Here is an 18622-nt window from a genome sequence, read left to right on the forward strand (position 1 = left end):
CATACAAGCAATAACTCAATGCGTTAATCTCTTTTACTTAATTCAATAAGTTTCACTTCGGACATTTTTTAGCATTCGCTAGTTGAGGGGTAAGTGTGTGTGTGTGTGTAGGTGATCTCAGTTTGTAGCGTCTTTTTTGTAGGTTGAAGGCGAGTGAATAGTTTATTAAGAGGAAGAGTGTAGCCTACTGTTCCAGACAGTCCTACCGGGAGTCAGACGCACTGTATCTTGGCGTTGAGTGTCTCAGTTCACAATGAAAAGGGGTAACTCACTCACAGCGTTCAGCTCCCACTCAGCCCAAACACAGCTAGTGATGTTACGACTGACACCGACGCTCCGAAGCTTGCTTCAAACTCGAGCGGTCCGTGCAATGAACCACTGCTTCGGAGCTTGTATCATTACGTCACTAGTCACGTGAAAATGACTTCTGAAGCAAACACACTGGTTCACTCCTGTAGTGAACCACCTGACTGCTTTGACAGCCCAATCCAGTGTTGACAGGTTTGAAACCTGGCGGCTGTATTTCTGATAAAAGCAAAGCAATATATCCTCATTTATACCAGCTTTCTAAACTGTTTTTGTGTACTCCTGCATCATCTATTCAATGCGAGAGGATATTCTCTAAAGCTGGTGAAATTGTTTAAAAAAAAAGAAATCGCCTTTCACCAAAGACTGTGGAGAAAATAATATTTCTGAATAAAAACCATACCATTTAATGAACACTTTGTTTAAGCCTTCGATGTACCCTCTGCCACATTTTTTATTTATTTATTTGTATTATTAATTAGAGAACATATGAACATAAAAACATGCATCAAAGACAGAAACTTCAAAAACCCTCTGCTACATTAGACAAGTACAACCAGTTACACAAGCACATCCTTTTCAACATACAAAAATATCAGTCTCACTAACAAGTTATAGAGTTCTGCTTCCCACAGCTAAACAAGATAAAGCTTTCACACATGATACTGCGCTGCTAAAAAAAACTATAGAAACCATTACAGAAATTCTATTGGATTTAATGGTTTTCATGGGAATTTTATTGGTTGTAATGGGAATTATAGTGGTCTCTGTGGGTCTCTACTGATATGTGTTGGGTTCTATTGGTGGGGGCATTAAATCCTAATGGAATATGTCCCAAACACACTACAAAAAAGAATTCTGTAGTGGTTTAAATGGTAAATGGTTCCTATTGGTATTTTAATAGAAACCATTAGAATTTCTGTGATGGTTTTCAACTTTTTTTAAGCTGGTCTGACCTTCTGTCCTTGTCTAAAGAAATAATTACACACACACATCATGCTTTAATGTTTTATTATCAAGGTGAACACATGAAATTCATCAGTATCTGTAAAAATCACCTACATAAATGAGTTTCACAGCACTAACACTGTTTCAGCTTTGATCGCCTCGGTAAACACGTAATAAACGGGTCGTTAACATATAAGCCTACTTGCATTTTATGGTTGTCAGCTTTGTTGCATTACATTTACTTCACCAGGAGATGGTGCTGCAATTTCTATCTGAATGAAGCGTCGAGTAATGAACCATTTTCGACACAATTGTATCAGAAAGCAATAATGCTTCGAAACGCTTCATTTGGCCATCACTAAACACAGCCGATGACGAGTCTCCTTCAGGTATCGAGACAGCGTTGTTAATCCCAACCATAGACTGTAAAAAAAGATGGACGACGCCCCTTCGCTCTCTTCCATTGATGAAAACTGAAGCCGCCAGAGTCCCGATATAGAGTGCCGAAGTTATGACGTCACTTTGTAGGCCAACCCGGAAGTTAGCGGCGCATGGGTTCCCTCGATCGAAAAGCTATGCATTTTCCCCATAGACTTTTGGAAAATCGCAAAAAATAAGATCTGTGTTCAACAAAGAGTTGTGACCCTTACACGTTTTGTCTATCAAGATAATCTTTACAAGTTAATCCAAAATGTATACATTTTGAAGCCTAAATAAAGCCGTCAGATATAAAATGCTAACGGTAGGCTATAAACGGACTACAGCACACCATGGTCGCGGATCAACGTCATCATCAAGCTTCCACAAGCTTCAGCTTTAACTAATGCTGTTTACAAATACAATCATATTATTATAAGTGGGTAAAAGCCAAGTTCACAAATATCAGGGTGCAGGACCCACCCTTTCTATAATTATATCCAAACAAGTTACAATAAAAGTCAATAAACCAGGTATTATTTTGAATATTTTAATTAAACACATTTCTCGACGTAACGTTAGCCTTTAATAAAACTGCAGCGGATCTAATCTATTAAACAGTGGCAAAGTAAACAAGCTTTTAGATATTTTAAGAGAAAGACAAAGGGTATTTTAGCTGTTGATTTGGTTATGAAAAACGTTTATTATTGCTAGCCTTTATAACTCCATCTGACCGTCAAAGTAACATTAGCGTGTTAAGCAATATGCACCATTAAAGTTTCGTCGTGGCCACATTAAGGCAGTAACGTTAAATACGGTGTTCACATGGAAATCATCGTTGTGTGAGCTTACCTTACGGCACGAACCCAGAGTCTCTGCTGGGTAACATCGGACGGAAAACGGTAAAACGAGCATCTTTCATTCGACGACTTGTGGTTGCATCTCGGGACAAAACAAAACACCATTGTCAAACGACAGTCTCTCCACAGAAATAAAGAACTGGTAATCGGTTACCTTAATATCACATAATTCTGTGTACAACAATATTTGGAAAAACTACAATTTGAAAAGAATAAATATATAACGTTATATATATTAACTGAAAGGTAAACTTCTAAGAACGTGAGGCTGAAACGAACTTTATTATGAACAATGCACAGGACAATATGTACAGAGAACACTACAAATACTGTGCAACCTGCACAACAAAAAATGACATGTACAGACCAGAGGATAGTAACATATGAATTAATATATAGAAGGGGGAAATTAAAAATTACACAGTTCCTTCAGGAGATGAAATGTTCTTGTAGCCTTCATATTTTTGAAACGCGGGCTAGTGAGAGATTTCCTGTTGGTCATGATGACGTCTAAAGTCTCCGCCAAAGGATGTAGTCCCTTTTAGCAACTTGTTAGCAACCACCGTTTTTAAGACACAATAAAGTAAAAAAAAAAATCACAAGCAGGTTATAACTGGTGTGTTTTATGTCATAGATCAAAACGTGAAAATATTTAGAGGCTTTGTTAACCACAGACCCCAAGGATTGTGGGAACTGTCGGATTCACACTCTGTCTTTTTCTTTGAATAAGACGTCCCGTCGATTCTTATTGTAATTTCTAAGTTGTCTCAGGTGGGCTTTCTTACAGTTCTCTCTTGCCTTTGCTTGCAGTTGACTCAAGCGATACACTACTTCATAGTTGGGTGCATCTGGTGAGAGATCAGACCTTTATCTTTTAGAAGCTTGTTCATCGGCCCTTGTAACTTTCTTCCTAACTGAAGTTCCGCAGGAGACATTCCAGTAGTTTCTTGCACTGGTGAGTTGATGGCAAACCTAAATTCGGGTCGGTATTGGTACTCTCTTGCCATTGGTCAGTTTTTCACAGGCAAGTTCACTACTGTAAATTGATTTACAGTAGGGAAGAATTACAGTAGTGACCATATATTTTCCCATAATCCTTTGCTGTTTACAGTAACATACTGTATACATATTTTACAGTATCTTACTGTACATATTACAGTAAAATACTGTTCAAATTACAGAAACCCGTTACAGTGTAGCATCCGCCATGGAACAAGCGCGCCTGCTCTTAAAGGGAATGTGAGATGTCGCTCTGGGGTGCGTTTCCCGAAAGCATCGTTGGCCAACTATGGTCGCAAGTTCATCGCAATGTCCATTGAACTCTATTGGTAACGACGGAACTTGCGACCATAGTTGGCCAACGATGCTTTCGGGAAACGCACCCCTGATTGGTTTATTTCACGTTACGCCCAAACCACACCTATGAATAATGAAGCTACTTCAGACCAACCCATTTTAGATTTGCGTCGGGCGCAAGAGTCATTTATCCCGCCGGTATAATAGCAACAGCGCCTAAGACCCGCCCACAAAGTTACTTGCGTTTCAGATCGTTAAAATAGGGCCCGCTGTCTTTATTCTAACAGTCAATTAATTATTGCTTAATTTTCAATGTTTTTTTAACCAGCATGTTAAAAAAAGCTCTGGAGTGGACTCGTGGGCTGAAGCGGGTCAAAAAACAAACAAATAAAATAAAATAAAAATCTCATAATAAATGAAAAACTAAAACTAAACGAAACTAACACTTACTTAAAAACTAACTGAAATAAAATAATAATTAGCAACAATTCTGCTCTTATATGGTGCTGTTATTATCTTTGTTTTTACAAAACATTTTCTGCTAATAATATTATCCATGTGCAAACATTTCCCCACAACGTAGGGAATACCAAGGCAACACACCCTCACTCTCAGGGCCTTTCCAAATACCCACACTTGTGGTCTTTGCACTTGAGCTCTTGTCTACTTACATGACGTATTTCCTGTATTTGACACAAGTGTTAAAATAGGTGTGAAGACCGCAAATGTGTGTAGAACTTTTTATTACTCGATGGGACACACTTATAGTGTTTCAAATAGTTTGCATTTTAAAAGAAACTTCTAAATGTCTGGTCAGTAGTCCCTATGTAACAGAAGACAATTTTAATTTGTGGTGCTTCTAATTAAGTGACAAAAAGCAGTTGCAAATGTTTTACAAAATACACATAGCCTACTCATCTTTGCACCAATAAAATGACACTTTAACAATTTGTTTTACTTCCAAATTACGTGTAATATCTAATTAATTTAACTTACAGTGGAATGCAAGTGTGGGAATTTGGAAAGGCCCTCACTCTCACTCTCACTCTCACACTCACACTCACACTGCCTTCACAGCAGTTTGTGTTTGCTGTAGACGACTTGAACTGTTTTGTTGTTTTTTGGATGTACCAGTGGTCACACTGCTTCATTGTAAACCAGGTATGTTTTACAAGATTTCATCTTTAATATGAATGAGTTTATCTGAATCTTTCAGCTTCTGATCGTGACACATATACATTTCGTGTTGCTTAACACAGTTTTTAGCTTCCTGCATTGCTCCACAGCAAGGTTTCGTACTTTTGAGGCCAATGACATTGTTCTGTGACACACTGGGGTGTACTTATAGTCAGCCACTGAGAGAAACTGCCGAAAACTCTTGTTTTCTGTGATAGATTTTCACACCAACAAAGTAAAAAAAGTTTATTCACGTAGTAAACGCTGGTCTCTTTTGTCTGGGCTGCTGGTCATCTCATGGAAAGCTTAAAATGTTAATACTCTCAAAAATGAAAACTGTTTCATTAATTAATTATATGCTTAATTCATGTATAAATTAATTTACTCACCCTCGTCTCACGTCACTCCAATTCAGTATGGCTTTATTTCTTCCGTGGAACATTAAAGGAGATAAAAGTAGATAATAGATGGTTTGAAATAAACAATAATAAAAAAAAAAAATGTCTGTAGCTTTCTAAAAAAAGCATGGACTGTTTTTTTCTGCCATTTTTTTTACTTCAAAATTTCTTGGTCACAAGATTTCAACTCACAATACAAACCATAAAAAAAGGGGGGGAGGGGAAGTGTGATAAAAAAAAAAAAAGCTAATGCCACAAGGACCACAGAAGGGGTTTTTTGTGTGTGTGTGTGTGTGTGTGTGTGTGTGTGTGCCATAATTCAAAAGCCTTTAAGCCCGGTTTCACAGACAAGGATTAGGCCTTAGTTCAATTAGGGCATTTAAGTGGTGTATGAAAGTTGTTGAGGTGCGGATCTTAAACTAGGTGACAACCGCTACAGATTGTTCAGGCAGAACAATAAATCACTTGGTCCATGTCCACAATAAAGTTTTTTACTGTTGTCTTTGCTTCATACATCAGTATGAGTGTGGTTCTATAAATGAACAATAATAACAATAATGAATATACAGTATACAATGAGGCAGAAACAGTACTGAACAAAATAAAAGTAATGCAATAGCATAAAGATAAGGACATATTATAGAGTCCAGCAGCTGTGCATTTACCTCAGGTTTATACACATATTAACTTAACTATAAACTATCACCTAATATTACATCACATAATATTCAAAAGGTAACATTCGAAGTCTAATTCAGTGTGTTTTATGCTGAACTGAATGTGCGATCGAGCTTGTGTGCATTGACTACCTCAAAGGAATAAACAAACTTTTTAGAATTGCAATATAACATATAGCAGCAACTAAATCTACCAAAATATACGTGAAAGAGAATTTAACTACTTACTTTTAAGATGTACGCACACAGTATGAGCAAAAATCTGCAAGAAATCGGACCAAATCAGCACGGAGATCACTACAAAACTGCCGCGACATTTAGCAACATTACATGTCTCGGCATGAACACATTTTTGATTGACATTCAGTTCTCCCGATCTAAACCAATGAAATTACAGGAATGATAGTCAGGTGATTCAGAAATAATATAAAGTGCAACAAATTAAATGTCCAGCAGAGGGCACCAGCGTCATTAAAGCTTAGCCTTTTGTACAGCCGCCCCCGAATTTGTTTAACAAATTTGTGAATAAAGAAAAGGCTCATTAATCTTTGTTGGTGTCATCAGGTAGGGCAGGCAGTTTGATCAGACGAGCCACAGGTCTTGTGTAACTTTTGTCTTTGACATTCACTACAGCTGTGCGGACTCGTCCATCTTGTCCAGGAATTACTTTGGCTACAGTACCTATTTGCCATAGGGCTCTGGGTGCTTGATGGTCCACAATCATCACAACTTCACCAGTTTGAAGGTTTCCTGATTCTGTTTGCCATTTTTGTCGTCGTTGCAAGTCTGGGAGGTAATGCCGTATGAAACATTTCCAGAAGTTTTCAATTAGAATCTGGTTGTGACGCCATCTCCTACGACTGAGCATTTCTGATTCTGGATAGACAACTTGTGGTAATGCAGAATTTGGACATCCCATGAGGAGGGAATTAGGTGTCACTGGGTCTATATCTGCTATGTCTGAGGAAACATATCCCAATGGTCTGGAGTTTAATATTCCCTCTACTTCCACAAGTACTGTGTTCAGTACTTCTTCTGGAACAGATTGAGAACCAAGAGAGGTACGTAATGCTGTCTTGATAGACCTAACCTCTCTCTCCCATGATCCACCAAAATGCGGTGCATTTGGTGGGTTTAGACGGAAATTAATCTGTTGAGAAGCCAGATTCACTTTCAAGGTTGGGTGAAGTGCATTGAAGGCATTCTGAAGTTCTGTAATACCTCCTTTGAAATTTGTGCCATTATCAGAGAGCACTTCATATGGTTTCCCTCTGCGAGCTATGAACCTTCTTAACGACATAAGAAAGGAGTCCGTGTCAATGCTCGATAGAAGTTCAATATGAACAGCTTTGGTAGTAAGGCACTTGTACAGTATTCCCCAACGTTTTTCACATCTGCGTCCAAGCTTAACCTGGAAGGGGCCAAAACAGTCAATGCCTGTCGAATAGAAAGCTGGACGAAACAGTCTAAGGTTGGACTGGGGGAGATCCGCCATCATGGGAATTTCTGGTTTCCCTCGCCATTTCTTACACTCAAAGCAACTGCGCTGGTGTCTTTTTACTGCCTCTCTGCCTCTTATGATCCAATATTTCCGTCTCAGTTCTGCGAACACGCGCTCAGGTCCCGGATGTAACTGGAGGTTGTCGTAATGTTGAATCAGAAGCTTTACAAGAGGGTGAGCAGGTTCTAAGACAATGGGGTGGAGAGTATTTGCGTCCAAGTGCTTACATCTGCGGAGGCGTCCACCTACTCTGACTAATTTGGCTTTGTGATCATACTCTGGGGCTAGAGTTAGAAGACGACTAGAGCGAGATACAGGTTTACCTAACTGGAGTTGGGCTGTTTCTTCTGGGAAGCTTTCAACTTGAGCACGTCTCAGAAGTTCCTGTTCAGCTTGTGTATAGTCGTCAGCAGAGAGTTCACTTTCATCTGCCGCCCCATGAAGGTAAATAGCAGTAGCCTTAATCAGATCTTGAAGTGAATTGTATTGAGAGATATCTGGAATATCAGTTTGGCTGGAGGATAGCGCTCCACAGAAAGTAGAACTGCGGTGTTCTTGGATATCATCGACTGCAGCATCAAGTGGCTGTTTGGGCCAAATACTAACTGGTTCAGTTAAGAACTGTGGACCTTGATTCCAGCGGCTTTGTGTTGTGAGTTTAGAGAGAGTGAGTCCTCTGGTAATGTCGTCTGCTGGGTTCAACTCTGAATTGACATAACGCCAGGCTTTTGGGTCTGTAAGGTCTTGTATCTCAGCCACACGCGTTCCGACAAACACCTTATAGTTGCATGAGTCTGATTGAAGCCAAGTCAATACAGTTGTGGAGTCAGTCCAGTATAGTTCTTGATCAATCTTGATGTTCAGTTCTTTTCTCAAAGTAGCAGCCAGCTGAGCACCAGTGAGGGCAGCACAGAGTTCAAGCCGCGGTATAGACTGTTGTCGTTTGGGTGCTACTCTCGATCTCGCAGCAACAAATGAAATCTGTGTTTCACCATGTTTATCACATGTACTGATATATGCAACCGATCCATATGCACGTTCTGATGCATCACAGAATATATGCATGGTTCGTTTGCAAACTGATAGTTCAGTAGTTACTTTGGTGTAACATCTTGGGAATGTGACATGTGGTAGTTGTGTCAGCTCACTCTGCCAAGTCAACCAAGCCTGAAGTAGATCTTTGGGAAGATCTGGGTCATCCCATTCACGTTTCTTGTCCCATAAACGCTGGATAATTATTTTGGCTCTTGTTGTGAAAGGAATTAGGAAGCCTAGTGGGTCATATTGGCTTGCAAGGGTTTTGTAGATGTTCCTCAATGTTGGTACAGAATTTTCCTGTTGTTTGTATCTGTAACCAAGAACATCTGAAGAGCACTGCCAGCGTAGGCCCAGAGTCATCTCTTGTGGGTCTGCTCCACTTTGAGTGAACCAAAGGTGACTGTTTGCAGATTTCAGCTCATCCGGGAAATGAGCAATGACTGATGGAGTGTTAGTGGCCCACTGCCTCAATTCAAAGCCACCTTCTGATAGAAGTTTCTGCATCTTAGTTACAAGAGTCTGAGCTTCATCAACCGATGGGAAACTTTGCAGCCAGTTGTCTACATAAAAGTTGTGCTCTACTGAGGAATGTACATCTTCTTCTGGAGTGCTGTGGTCATAAACGTATTTCTGCAAAGCGAAGGTTGCACAACAGGGGCTACAAACTGTCCCAAAAGGCAATACCTGCCACTCATAAACAGTAGGGGCTCTTTGCTGGTCCAAGTTTCTCCAAAGGAAACGGAGAAATGGTTTGTCCTCCGGCAGCAGACACACCTGGTGGAACATTCCTTTTATATCGCTGCTAACAGCGACAGCATTTTCTCTGAAGCGCAGAAGTACTCCTAAGAGGGTTGGTCCAAGTGTAGGACCAGGCAGGAGATGGTCATTTAAGCTTGTTCCTTTGTGCTTAAATGAGCAGTTGAAGACAATTCTGTGTTTTTCATTGTGTTGAACAATGTGGTGTGGTATGTACCATGCGCGATGGCTTCTATCTGTCTCCTCTGGTGTCAGTTTTGAGATATAGCCTGTATTCTCAAGTTTCTGCACTTCTTTAATGTACACTGACGCAAGATCTGTGTTCTGCAGAAGGCGTTTTTCTGTGCTTCTTAAATGAGCTGTTACTGCTTCTTTAGTTGATTGCAAAGGTGGAAGATTTATTTTCCAGAGGAGGGGTGTTGCATACCTTTGAATATCTCCGACTGTCACCCTGACTGTTTTCTCCTCAAGAATTTGCACTGCTTCTGTGTCTTGCCTTGATCTCGTGATCAATTTCTCACTCCTATACGGAAGTGTGTCCATTTGCCACAATTTCTGTACATTGTTGAACAGTTCGGCTTCTGGTGACAAAGTGGAGGTTAATAGACACTGCTGTGGTGAGAGCTGACTGGAAAGGAATTTTGAGGGGCCCTGCAGAGTCCACCCAAGTCTGGTTTTCACAGCGGCAGGACCACCAGGAGGTCCGAGACGTACTGGCTCTGTGGCTGTGATTAGATGCGGGTAATCTGAGCCAATGAGTAAGAGTGGTTGAGCCTGCTGTAGTGGGGGAATAGGCAGACCTTGTAGATGTCTGTATTTCTTTTGCAGCAACTTAACAGGGTAAGTGTGTTTTGCGAGGCTCAGTTCTTTGGCTGTGAAAGCTCTTTCAATGGTGAAGGGTTTGTTTGGCTGAAATACAGAAGCTACTGAGAATGAAACAGCCGCCCCATGAACGATCCGTATGTCTTGTCTCACAGTACGGAGGGCTATATCTTCTGGAAGTCCTTGGAGATCAAGTTGCTGTGCTGCTTCATACAGTAACATTGTCCTCTCTGAGCCGTCATCCAGTATGGCGTATGTGTCAAGTTCCTTCTCACCATTTCTCAAGATCACTCGGCTGACCTTCAAAAGAACTTTACTGCTTGCAGTTGGTCTGTCCAGATACAAAGTCTCTACTTCTGAGTTCACAAGACAACTGTTTTCTGCTGAAGCTTGTGTTTCATCTTTAACTTTAGCATTGAAGTCATGCAGTATTTCTAAATGTCTCTTTTCACATTTTTTTGCATTTGGCTTTAAGATTACATTGTGAGATCTGGTGTTCACGGCCACACTTAAAGCACTTCTTATTTGACTTCAGCCAGGACTCCACTTGATCTTGATTCAGCAGTTTGAAATTAGCGCACTGGTTGAAGTAATGCTGCACAGTGTTGCAAAAGGGGCAGTACTTTGTGGGTTTCTCCTTCTTGACTGCTGTAGCATTTGCCGGTTTACTCTGTTCACCACCATGCAAGACAGTAGCAAATCGTTGAACTGGTTTGAAGTTCCTTTGCTGATCTCTCTGTGGCTGAGAGTAGGCTCTGCTTACATTACTAGCATACTGTGTCTCATCCTCTTGTATTCTGAGCTCATATTCAAGCCAGTCGCTGAGTTCTATCAGTGTTGGAACTGGGATTTGAATGGGGTTAACAAACCTTCTGAAGTTTGCTTTAAGATCATGAGGCAGTTTGGCAAGAAGACGTGAAACATGTGACCCACATTTGAGTTCTGTCCATCCTTTAGCTCCAAGTTGGTCCAGCATTCCAACTAATGCACGCACTTTGAGGGCAAACATTCTAAAAGATTTAATGTCACCACTCCTGATTTTTGGGCCATCCATCAATTCTGCAATTCTTTGTAATGCGAGTTGATGTGGTTGACCATAAAGTGCAGTTAGAGACTTCATGGTGTTGGTGTATGGGTACCTGCTGTTGACATACGAGTCTGCAATGAGCAAAGCATTCTCCTGTTTCAGATGATCAACAAGTATTTGGTAATTGAAACGTTCTGTAGCCTCAACAGGTAGCAAATTCTCCAGTGCAATTTTGAGTCGTGCAAACTCTCTGGGATCCTCACTGCAAAAATTAGGAATAGTGGGAATGGGACCTCTGTAGGTGGGCTCTACATGAGGATATGGAGGAGAAGAAGGACGCACTGGGTGGTATGGCTGATATGTTTCAGGCTGAGCATAATCTGCATACTGTCGTGGGGTCAAGAATCTTGATTTGTCTGCAGGAGTAGGAGCTGATCGACCATAGCAGTCTGAGTGTCTCTCATAGCGTGCGTGGTGAGCTAATGTATCCCTCGGAGTAAGTCTCTCATCTTGGTAGACTGGACTTGTAGCTGAATTACCATGATGAGGTTGTTGATAACCGTGTGGTTCAGTGGAAGGGAAATAGCTGACGGGTCTACTGTTCAGACTATGATCTTTATAAGTCCCATATAGCTGCTGTCTCTTGGCTGTAGTCCTGAGGCATAAACTGAACAGCTGAGGGAGATTGGCTGTGCTCTCTTTGGTCAGTGGACAGATAGTTATAGCCTCTGTGGTCTGTGTTGTAATAACCACGTGGTCTGTATACATGCCTAATACCAAGTTGAGGATATGTAGCATCTTCTTGATGAGCTAACTTGTGCTGGGCTTGAGTTGGTTCATAAGGAGAGAAAGGATGACTTGAAGTTAGCCGATTTGCAGAGCCTGGTAGCCTCAGTTCTCCTAGGTTGTCAGTGAGATAATCAATCTCTTTGTGACTGACTGAATGAGAATACAGAGGGTCTCCTCGTGAATCTACAGGCAGTGCCCTCATGGGCTGAGGAAGATCGTCTTGATCTCTAGGCAGAACCTGCCCTCAGTGGCTGCTGTATATGGACTTGAGGAAAGAACTCTCTGTTCTGCATCAATTATTCGCCTTGGAGAAGTCAGAGTACGGGGCCTTGGTTGTGGCGGTGACTGCGGCAAATCTTGATATGTCTCCACAAATTAGCTCCTTTCACTTGATCCAGTGCTCATACTTTTCGTTGGTTCTGGTCCTCTTTCAGTACATGGGAACTCTTTAAAGGCAGGCCTTTTACCTGGTTCAGGTCCAGCTGCACCATTTGTAGGCTGTTCATCAGAATGAAGTAGCTGACATGGCATTGTGTAGTCAACATAGAAGTCATCTAAGTATCTTGGTGGGATGACTTGTCGACGTGGTCGAACCGCTGGTAAATCTGAGGTAGCCTGTCTTTCTGTTCTGGACATGGTGATACTGTAGTAGCAGTCTGATCCGGCTCGAAGGACCAAATTTTGTATGAAAGTTGTTGAGGTGCGGATCTTAAACTAGGTGACAACCGCTACAGATTGTTCAGGCAGAACAATAAATCACTTGGTCCATGTCCACAATAAAGTTTTTTACTGTTGTCTTTGCTTCATACATCAGTATGAGTGTGGTTCTATAAATGAACAATAATAACAATAATGAATATACAGTATACAATGAGGCAGAAACAGTACTGAACAAAATAAAAGTAATGCAATAGCATAAAGATAAGGACATATTATAGAGTCCAGCAGCTGTGCATTTACCTCAGGTTTATACACATATTAACTTTAAATAAACTATCACCTAATATTACATCACATAATATTCAAAAGGTAACATTCGAAGTCTTATTCAGCGTGTTTTATGCTGAACTGAATGTGCGATCGAGCTTGTGTGCATTGACTACCTCAAAGGAATAAACAAACTTTTTAGAATTGCAATATAACGTATAGCAGCAACTAAATCTACCAAAATATACGTGAAAGAGAATTTAACTACTTACTTTTAAGATGTACGCACACAGTATGAGCAAAAATCTGCAAGAAATCGGACCAAATCAGCACGGAGATCACTACAAAACTGCCGCGACATTTAGCAACATTACATGTCTCGGCCATAGACTGTAAAAAATATGGACAAAGCGTCTGTGACGTCACCCATAGACTTTCTGAAGAACGGGTTTGAAGCCGTTTATGGGGGGTATGGGCGGCGCCATCTTGGAAAATCTTGGGAAATCCTAACCCCGCCCACCTTCTGACGCAGCGCGCGTCACTCAGCTCGCTCTGCTACTCTGGTTATCTCTTATTTTAGGCAACGAAATATGTTATAAAACACCATACGAACTCTTTTCGTTTTCATTTAAAGAAATCTTAAACATTATAGCCACACAAATGTGGTTCAGGCAACGCATATTGATTATATTCAACTGCACATAACGTTTGCCTATTTATGAAAAAACAAAATATAAAACACAAACCTGCCTCTTTTCATTTTAAATATAATATAAAAATATTACACATTTTATGGTCCAGGCAATATGTGCATTTGTACTAAACAACAGATTTTGCAGTAAACAACATTACAGATCATCTTCGTTGTATTAAAATTTAAAATGACAAAACTCAACCCAGTCTCTTTTTGTTAAATTTCAGTTTTATCAATATTAGCCATTATAAAAGTATACGTAAAAGGTATAAGAAGCTATACAAATAAAGCAAACAATTCAGTCAAACATACAAAGTCAGCGCTCTATAGTCTATACATCGGTAAAGTTAAATAGCTTATAAAGTTATGAAACTTCCCCTCAGCCAAAACTTAAAAAAAATTTAGATTCACGAGACCAAAAATCGCCCATTAGATATACACAAGACGATATAGATATACACAATATCTCATGTTTAACCACTAAAGAGACGCCAGAGTCCGCGGCATTGGCGGCAAACCTCATAACGTCAAGCCGATGAAAGACTGCTCCAGATGGGGTACATGAACGCCGAGCGCCCGGTCATCGCTGGATCAACTGGATAGTATTTTCATAAATCTTTAAATAAACCACAGATTTGAGCTTTAAACAACTACATTCTCGCCTGAAAAACTCTTAAAACTACATTTCATGATACATAAACAGTAGTATTATATGTCAACTGTATTAAAAAATGGCCCTTCTTGTTGTCATTCTCTGTGGCGCTGCCTTGTCAGCTGTCAATCAAGCTGTCACTCAAAGTTAACCACGCCCTTATTGTCATATATTTTATATCTAAATACGATCTAAACTAACAAGTTAGAAAAAAAATTCACCCCCCTCACAGTTGTCAGGCACTCGGAAGCTATCGAAAAATACAATAAAAGTCCATGGGACCAACCTGTAAAAACATGAATTTATGCTGTGAAAACCATAGACAGTAAAAGAAATGGACACAGCGACCCCATTGGAACTCAATTGAGACAAGTGAAGCCCATTTTTAGCGATTTCTTAGCACTTCCTTTCCTGACGCGCAGACTCAAACCGAGCAAAGCTTTACACGGACCACGTGAGCAACCCGTCTGTCTTCTAGTAGCTGTGCCAAGAGAAATCTGAATCATTCCCTTCCGAATCTTGCAGAGACGGAGAGTGTGAGTAGGAGCTGTCCATAAGTTTGGAGCAGGAGAAACTTTTGCTAGGTATTCTGATTTAATTATATTGTCATTTTGCCTCCACGTCCCCCCGATTGCCCGCGAGCTTCTCCTCCTGTCCATACGGTAATCTCTCTACTGCGCGACAGAGAGTCGCGTGGTTATGACGCAATCGTTAGCCTACTTTTACAAAAACTGCTTCTACGGGGCCTTAACATAAGCTACAAGGTAATGGAGCATTTTATACATTGTCGTGTTTCTTTAGAAATAAATAATGGACAAATGGAGTCTTTAAACGCCTCAGATGTAAAGTTATTCGCTGTCAAAGTGACGCCAAAATGAATGGGAGTCAATGGGATGCTAACTGCAGGTGAAGTTCTGCTACAAGATGGCGGAACGCGGCCGACTTCAACTTCCGGTCGACTTCCTTCCCCCCTGGTGAAAACGGACATTTTAACATGGGGGCTATGGAGATTTGCTCCCTTTTGGGACCTCCCTCTAGCGGATTTTCGATGTATTGCAGTTTTTCGCACTTCCGGGTAGGCTTCATTTTTCAGATCAGAATGTTGCCGCTTGGTCTCGGCATGAACACATTTTGATTGACATTCAGTTCTCCCGATCTAAACCAATGAAATTACAGGAATGATAGTCAGGTGATTCAGAAATAATATAAAGTGCAACAAATTAAATGTCCAGCAGAGGGCACCAGCGTCATTAAAGCTTAGCCTTTTGTACAAGTGGCTTTTATAAACGTGCCTTAGATAAAAACGTTACTGGTGTGGATCTTGAGACAAAACAATAGCAGTGACATATTTTAGGATATGTCAGTGCAAGTTGCTTTCAGTTAAAACAGCTCAAACGTGTATTTTAGTCTGAGACTATAGGCTATATCTGAACAGTTTATAACATCAAGAGCAAGATCAGGGTATTAGGTTAGAAAAAATATTAAAACAGATGGCATATCACCAACACTGCAACAACATGAATTTATGAATTATTAATCTGCAGTAGAAACAATACCATATTTGGCTACAATGTAACAAATTCCTTTGTAGCCTATTAGGTTCTTTTCAGAGGTGGAAAGTAACTAATTACATATACATTCGTACAGTAGGCCTACTTGAGTAGATTTTTCGATTGTTTTCTACTTTGAGTGTAATTAAAGTGTGGTACTTTAACTTTTACTTGAGTAGAATAAAAATAAAGTATTAAACTTCGCTACATTTATTTTTCACCAAAAGTAAAAAGTACTTTGACAAATGTGCCAACAGAGCAACAGCCAGCTGACATTTCACAGACACTTCTCAAACTACCGTGGTGGAGCCCTGGCCCCTCGGGTGCAAAACCAATCAAAACTTCCAGTTCGGCGGGGGGGTTTTGAATCAGTATCGCTAACGTTTCAATATTTTAGTGAATGTAAGTGAGCTATGCTCATATTCTGATTTTAACTTTGCAAACTTTGTACAAAGCTAAAAAAAAAAAAACTTTTATATAACAATGAAATAAGATCGCGTGATTTATCTGTCAATAAGACGTAGGCTATGTAAAAGTGTAGTTCGTTACTATAGCATTAGTGGGCTCCCAGCACGTTTTCGTTAGGACGAAAAAAAAGAGCATTCAATTTAACAAGTTAACCCTAACCCACTTTCATTCTTTTTTTTCTTTTTTTTTACTGGCATTTTTTTATTCAGAATGTTGTAAATCTCTCTTTTTTTTTATCGGACATCTCACTTAACCTTCTTTGCTTTCAATTATGAAATTATTCAAATGAAAAAATTCAAATGATCTTACCTGAACTTACTTTTCAAAATTAGTAATAAAACAATTGCTCTTGACAACAGGGAAAGCTAGTAGGCCTATGTTTGCTCAGCATACCGTCAAACACTACCATTTATGAGTTTAATATCATGTTTTGCTCTAAAATCACAATACATGTCAGTCGTGTTTGAAATTACTTCTGTGGTTTCATGTTGCTTCTTAACACAGAGTGAGAGTATATAATTTTTTTTTTATTCTGCCATACAGGCTATGCTGATTAGCATTGCATTAAAGGGTTAGTTCACCCAAAAATTAAAATTAGCCCATGATTTACTCACCCTCAAGCAGTGTTCGAATTGTGTCAAAGCTCTTGGGGGGTCCCCAAAAAAAAACAAAAAAAAAAACATAATAATATACATATTTTCATTTATTTATTTCATATAATACTATAATTTCATTTACTTAACTTTTAGTGTTTCAGAACATGTTTTTGCAGTTGAGCATTAACTTGTGCATAATTGATGAACAAAGACTTTTCTCCACCCAAAATCTATGTAATAATCCGGGTTTTTCCTGGGTGCTAAAATCGTATTATTTTAATAAGATAATTAAATGTGTATTTTTCGTAGACCATCATATAGCCTACTGAGTTTCCCACAGTATTTTTGTGGATTGAGCTCGGTTTTGGAAAATTTTGTACATTTTAAAGATAAATTCATTAATCTGGTGCACTTTGAGTCCCCCGAATCTGCTGTTAAAAATAAATAATCCACCCGCCAACCTCCCGAACCTATGATATTCTCTGATTTAGATATCTGCATCTGATCATCACATTTCAATTATTCAAATTCTCAGTGTTAAGCATGATAATATGATGAAATATCACACTGTAGGCTGATTTAAAATTAAGATTTATTTAAAATAAAAGTTCTTCTTTTGTCCAAATTACATTTCCAGTCTAAACAGAGGCTTTACTCCCTTCAAACTTAAATTGTCAATGTTTCATTACATCACTGTTGGAAAACACTCTTATCAGAATAATTTTTTTAGCTTTATAAAGGGCATTTCTTTCCCTAATTTGTACTCTCTATACTCTTTCCCTACTCTCAGGGAACTGAGGTTACGTTAGTAGCCTAACCGAGTAGGCCTACGTTATTTCTTATTTTATTTTTTTGATATTGAAAATTGTTTAAATCAGGGCATTTGTCCGGTTGGGCAAGTAGGCTACAATTCTCTTTCACTTGTCCCTTAAAAAACACACGCACGTGTCCCGGACAACCGTTAATGTCGAAATTCTATTCAGATCAGTAAATTACCAAACAATCATAAAAGAAAGAAATGTTATCTTACCCACTAAACATCATACGTCTATTGGACAGGCAGATCATGTCTATATTGCGTCAGTCGGTCCAAGACCAATTTTTGACCTTTATGCAACGTGCAATCTAGGTCTGCTATTTGGACATCTAACCATGACCCCACCTGGACGTCAATATAATGTTCAATATTTGAACGCTGGAATAGGTCATTTTCTGGATGTTATGTGGACGTCTAAGACAGGTGCAGGAAATTGACATGATCTAGGTTTGCAAAGTTACCTCTAAATGAGGTCTTTTCTACGTCATGTTTGGAAGTCAGATTTTGGTTCCCTGAAGATGCACACTGTGACACTATGTGGAGGTATAAGACAGGTGAAGGAAATTGACATGAACAATGAATGTAGGGAAATGTTTGATTGACTGAGGCATTAATCATTGACATGCTTAGCTTCGTGAATGCATTTTTTTATGTTAGATATTAACATTGTTTTTCAACGTGATTCATGAGTAACCTAGGTCTAAAGTAGAAGCAGTTTGCACGTCGTGATGACGTCCGGAATTGGTCCAAATATATACATGAAACAGGAAGTCCCGCCTGCGGTATGGTAGTTCCACAGGAAACACCACAGGAAAAGTGAACGGAATCAACTTCAAGCAAGAGATAAATCTGAAAAATCCTTGTTTTCAAGGTAGGTTCGGTCAACTTAGTGAAGTTTATGTTAAAT

The 18622-nt window shown here is 39.6% G+C and overlaps 1 protein-coding gene across 3 annotated transcripts in view; it reads left to right on the plus strand.

Annotated features, from left to right (window-relative positions):
• Positions 1–4924: 4924 nt before the first annotated feature.
• LOC311290554 (myelin-associated glycoprotein-like) overlaps positions 4925–18622 on the plus strand; it is a 58919-nt gene continuing 45221 nt past the window's right edge. The window contains exon 1 of one of the 3 annotated variants that reach the window (XM_084409106.1): positions 4925–4988. In XM_084409106.1, the coding sequence (XP_084265232.1) occupies positions 4953–4988 (36 nt within the window). In that variant the 5' untranslated portion in view covers positions 4925–4952. Of the gene's footprint in view, positions 4989–18426; positions 18587–18622 lie in introns of those variants that run through there. The other 2 variants (XM_084409107.1, XM_084409109.1) reach the window with 2 other exon arrangements.

Source organism: Rutilus rutilus (genome assembly GCF_951802725.1).
Source record: "Rutilus rutilus genome assembly, chromosome: 5".
Lineage (NCBI taxonomy): Eukaryota > Metazoa > Chordata > Actinopteri > Cypriniformes > Leuciscidae > Rutilus > Rutilus rutilus.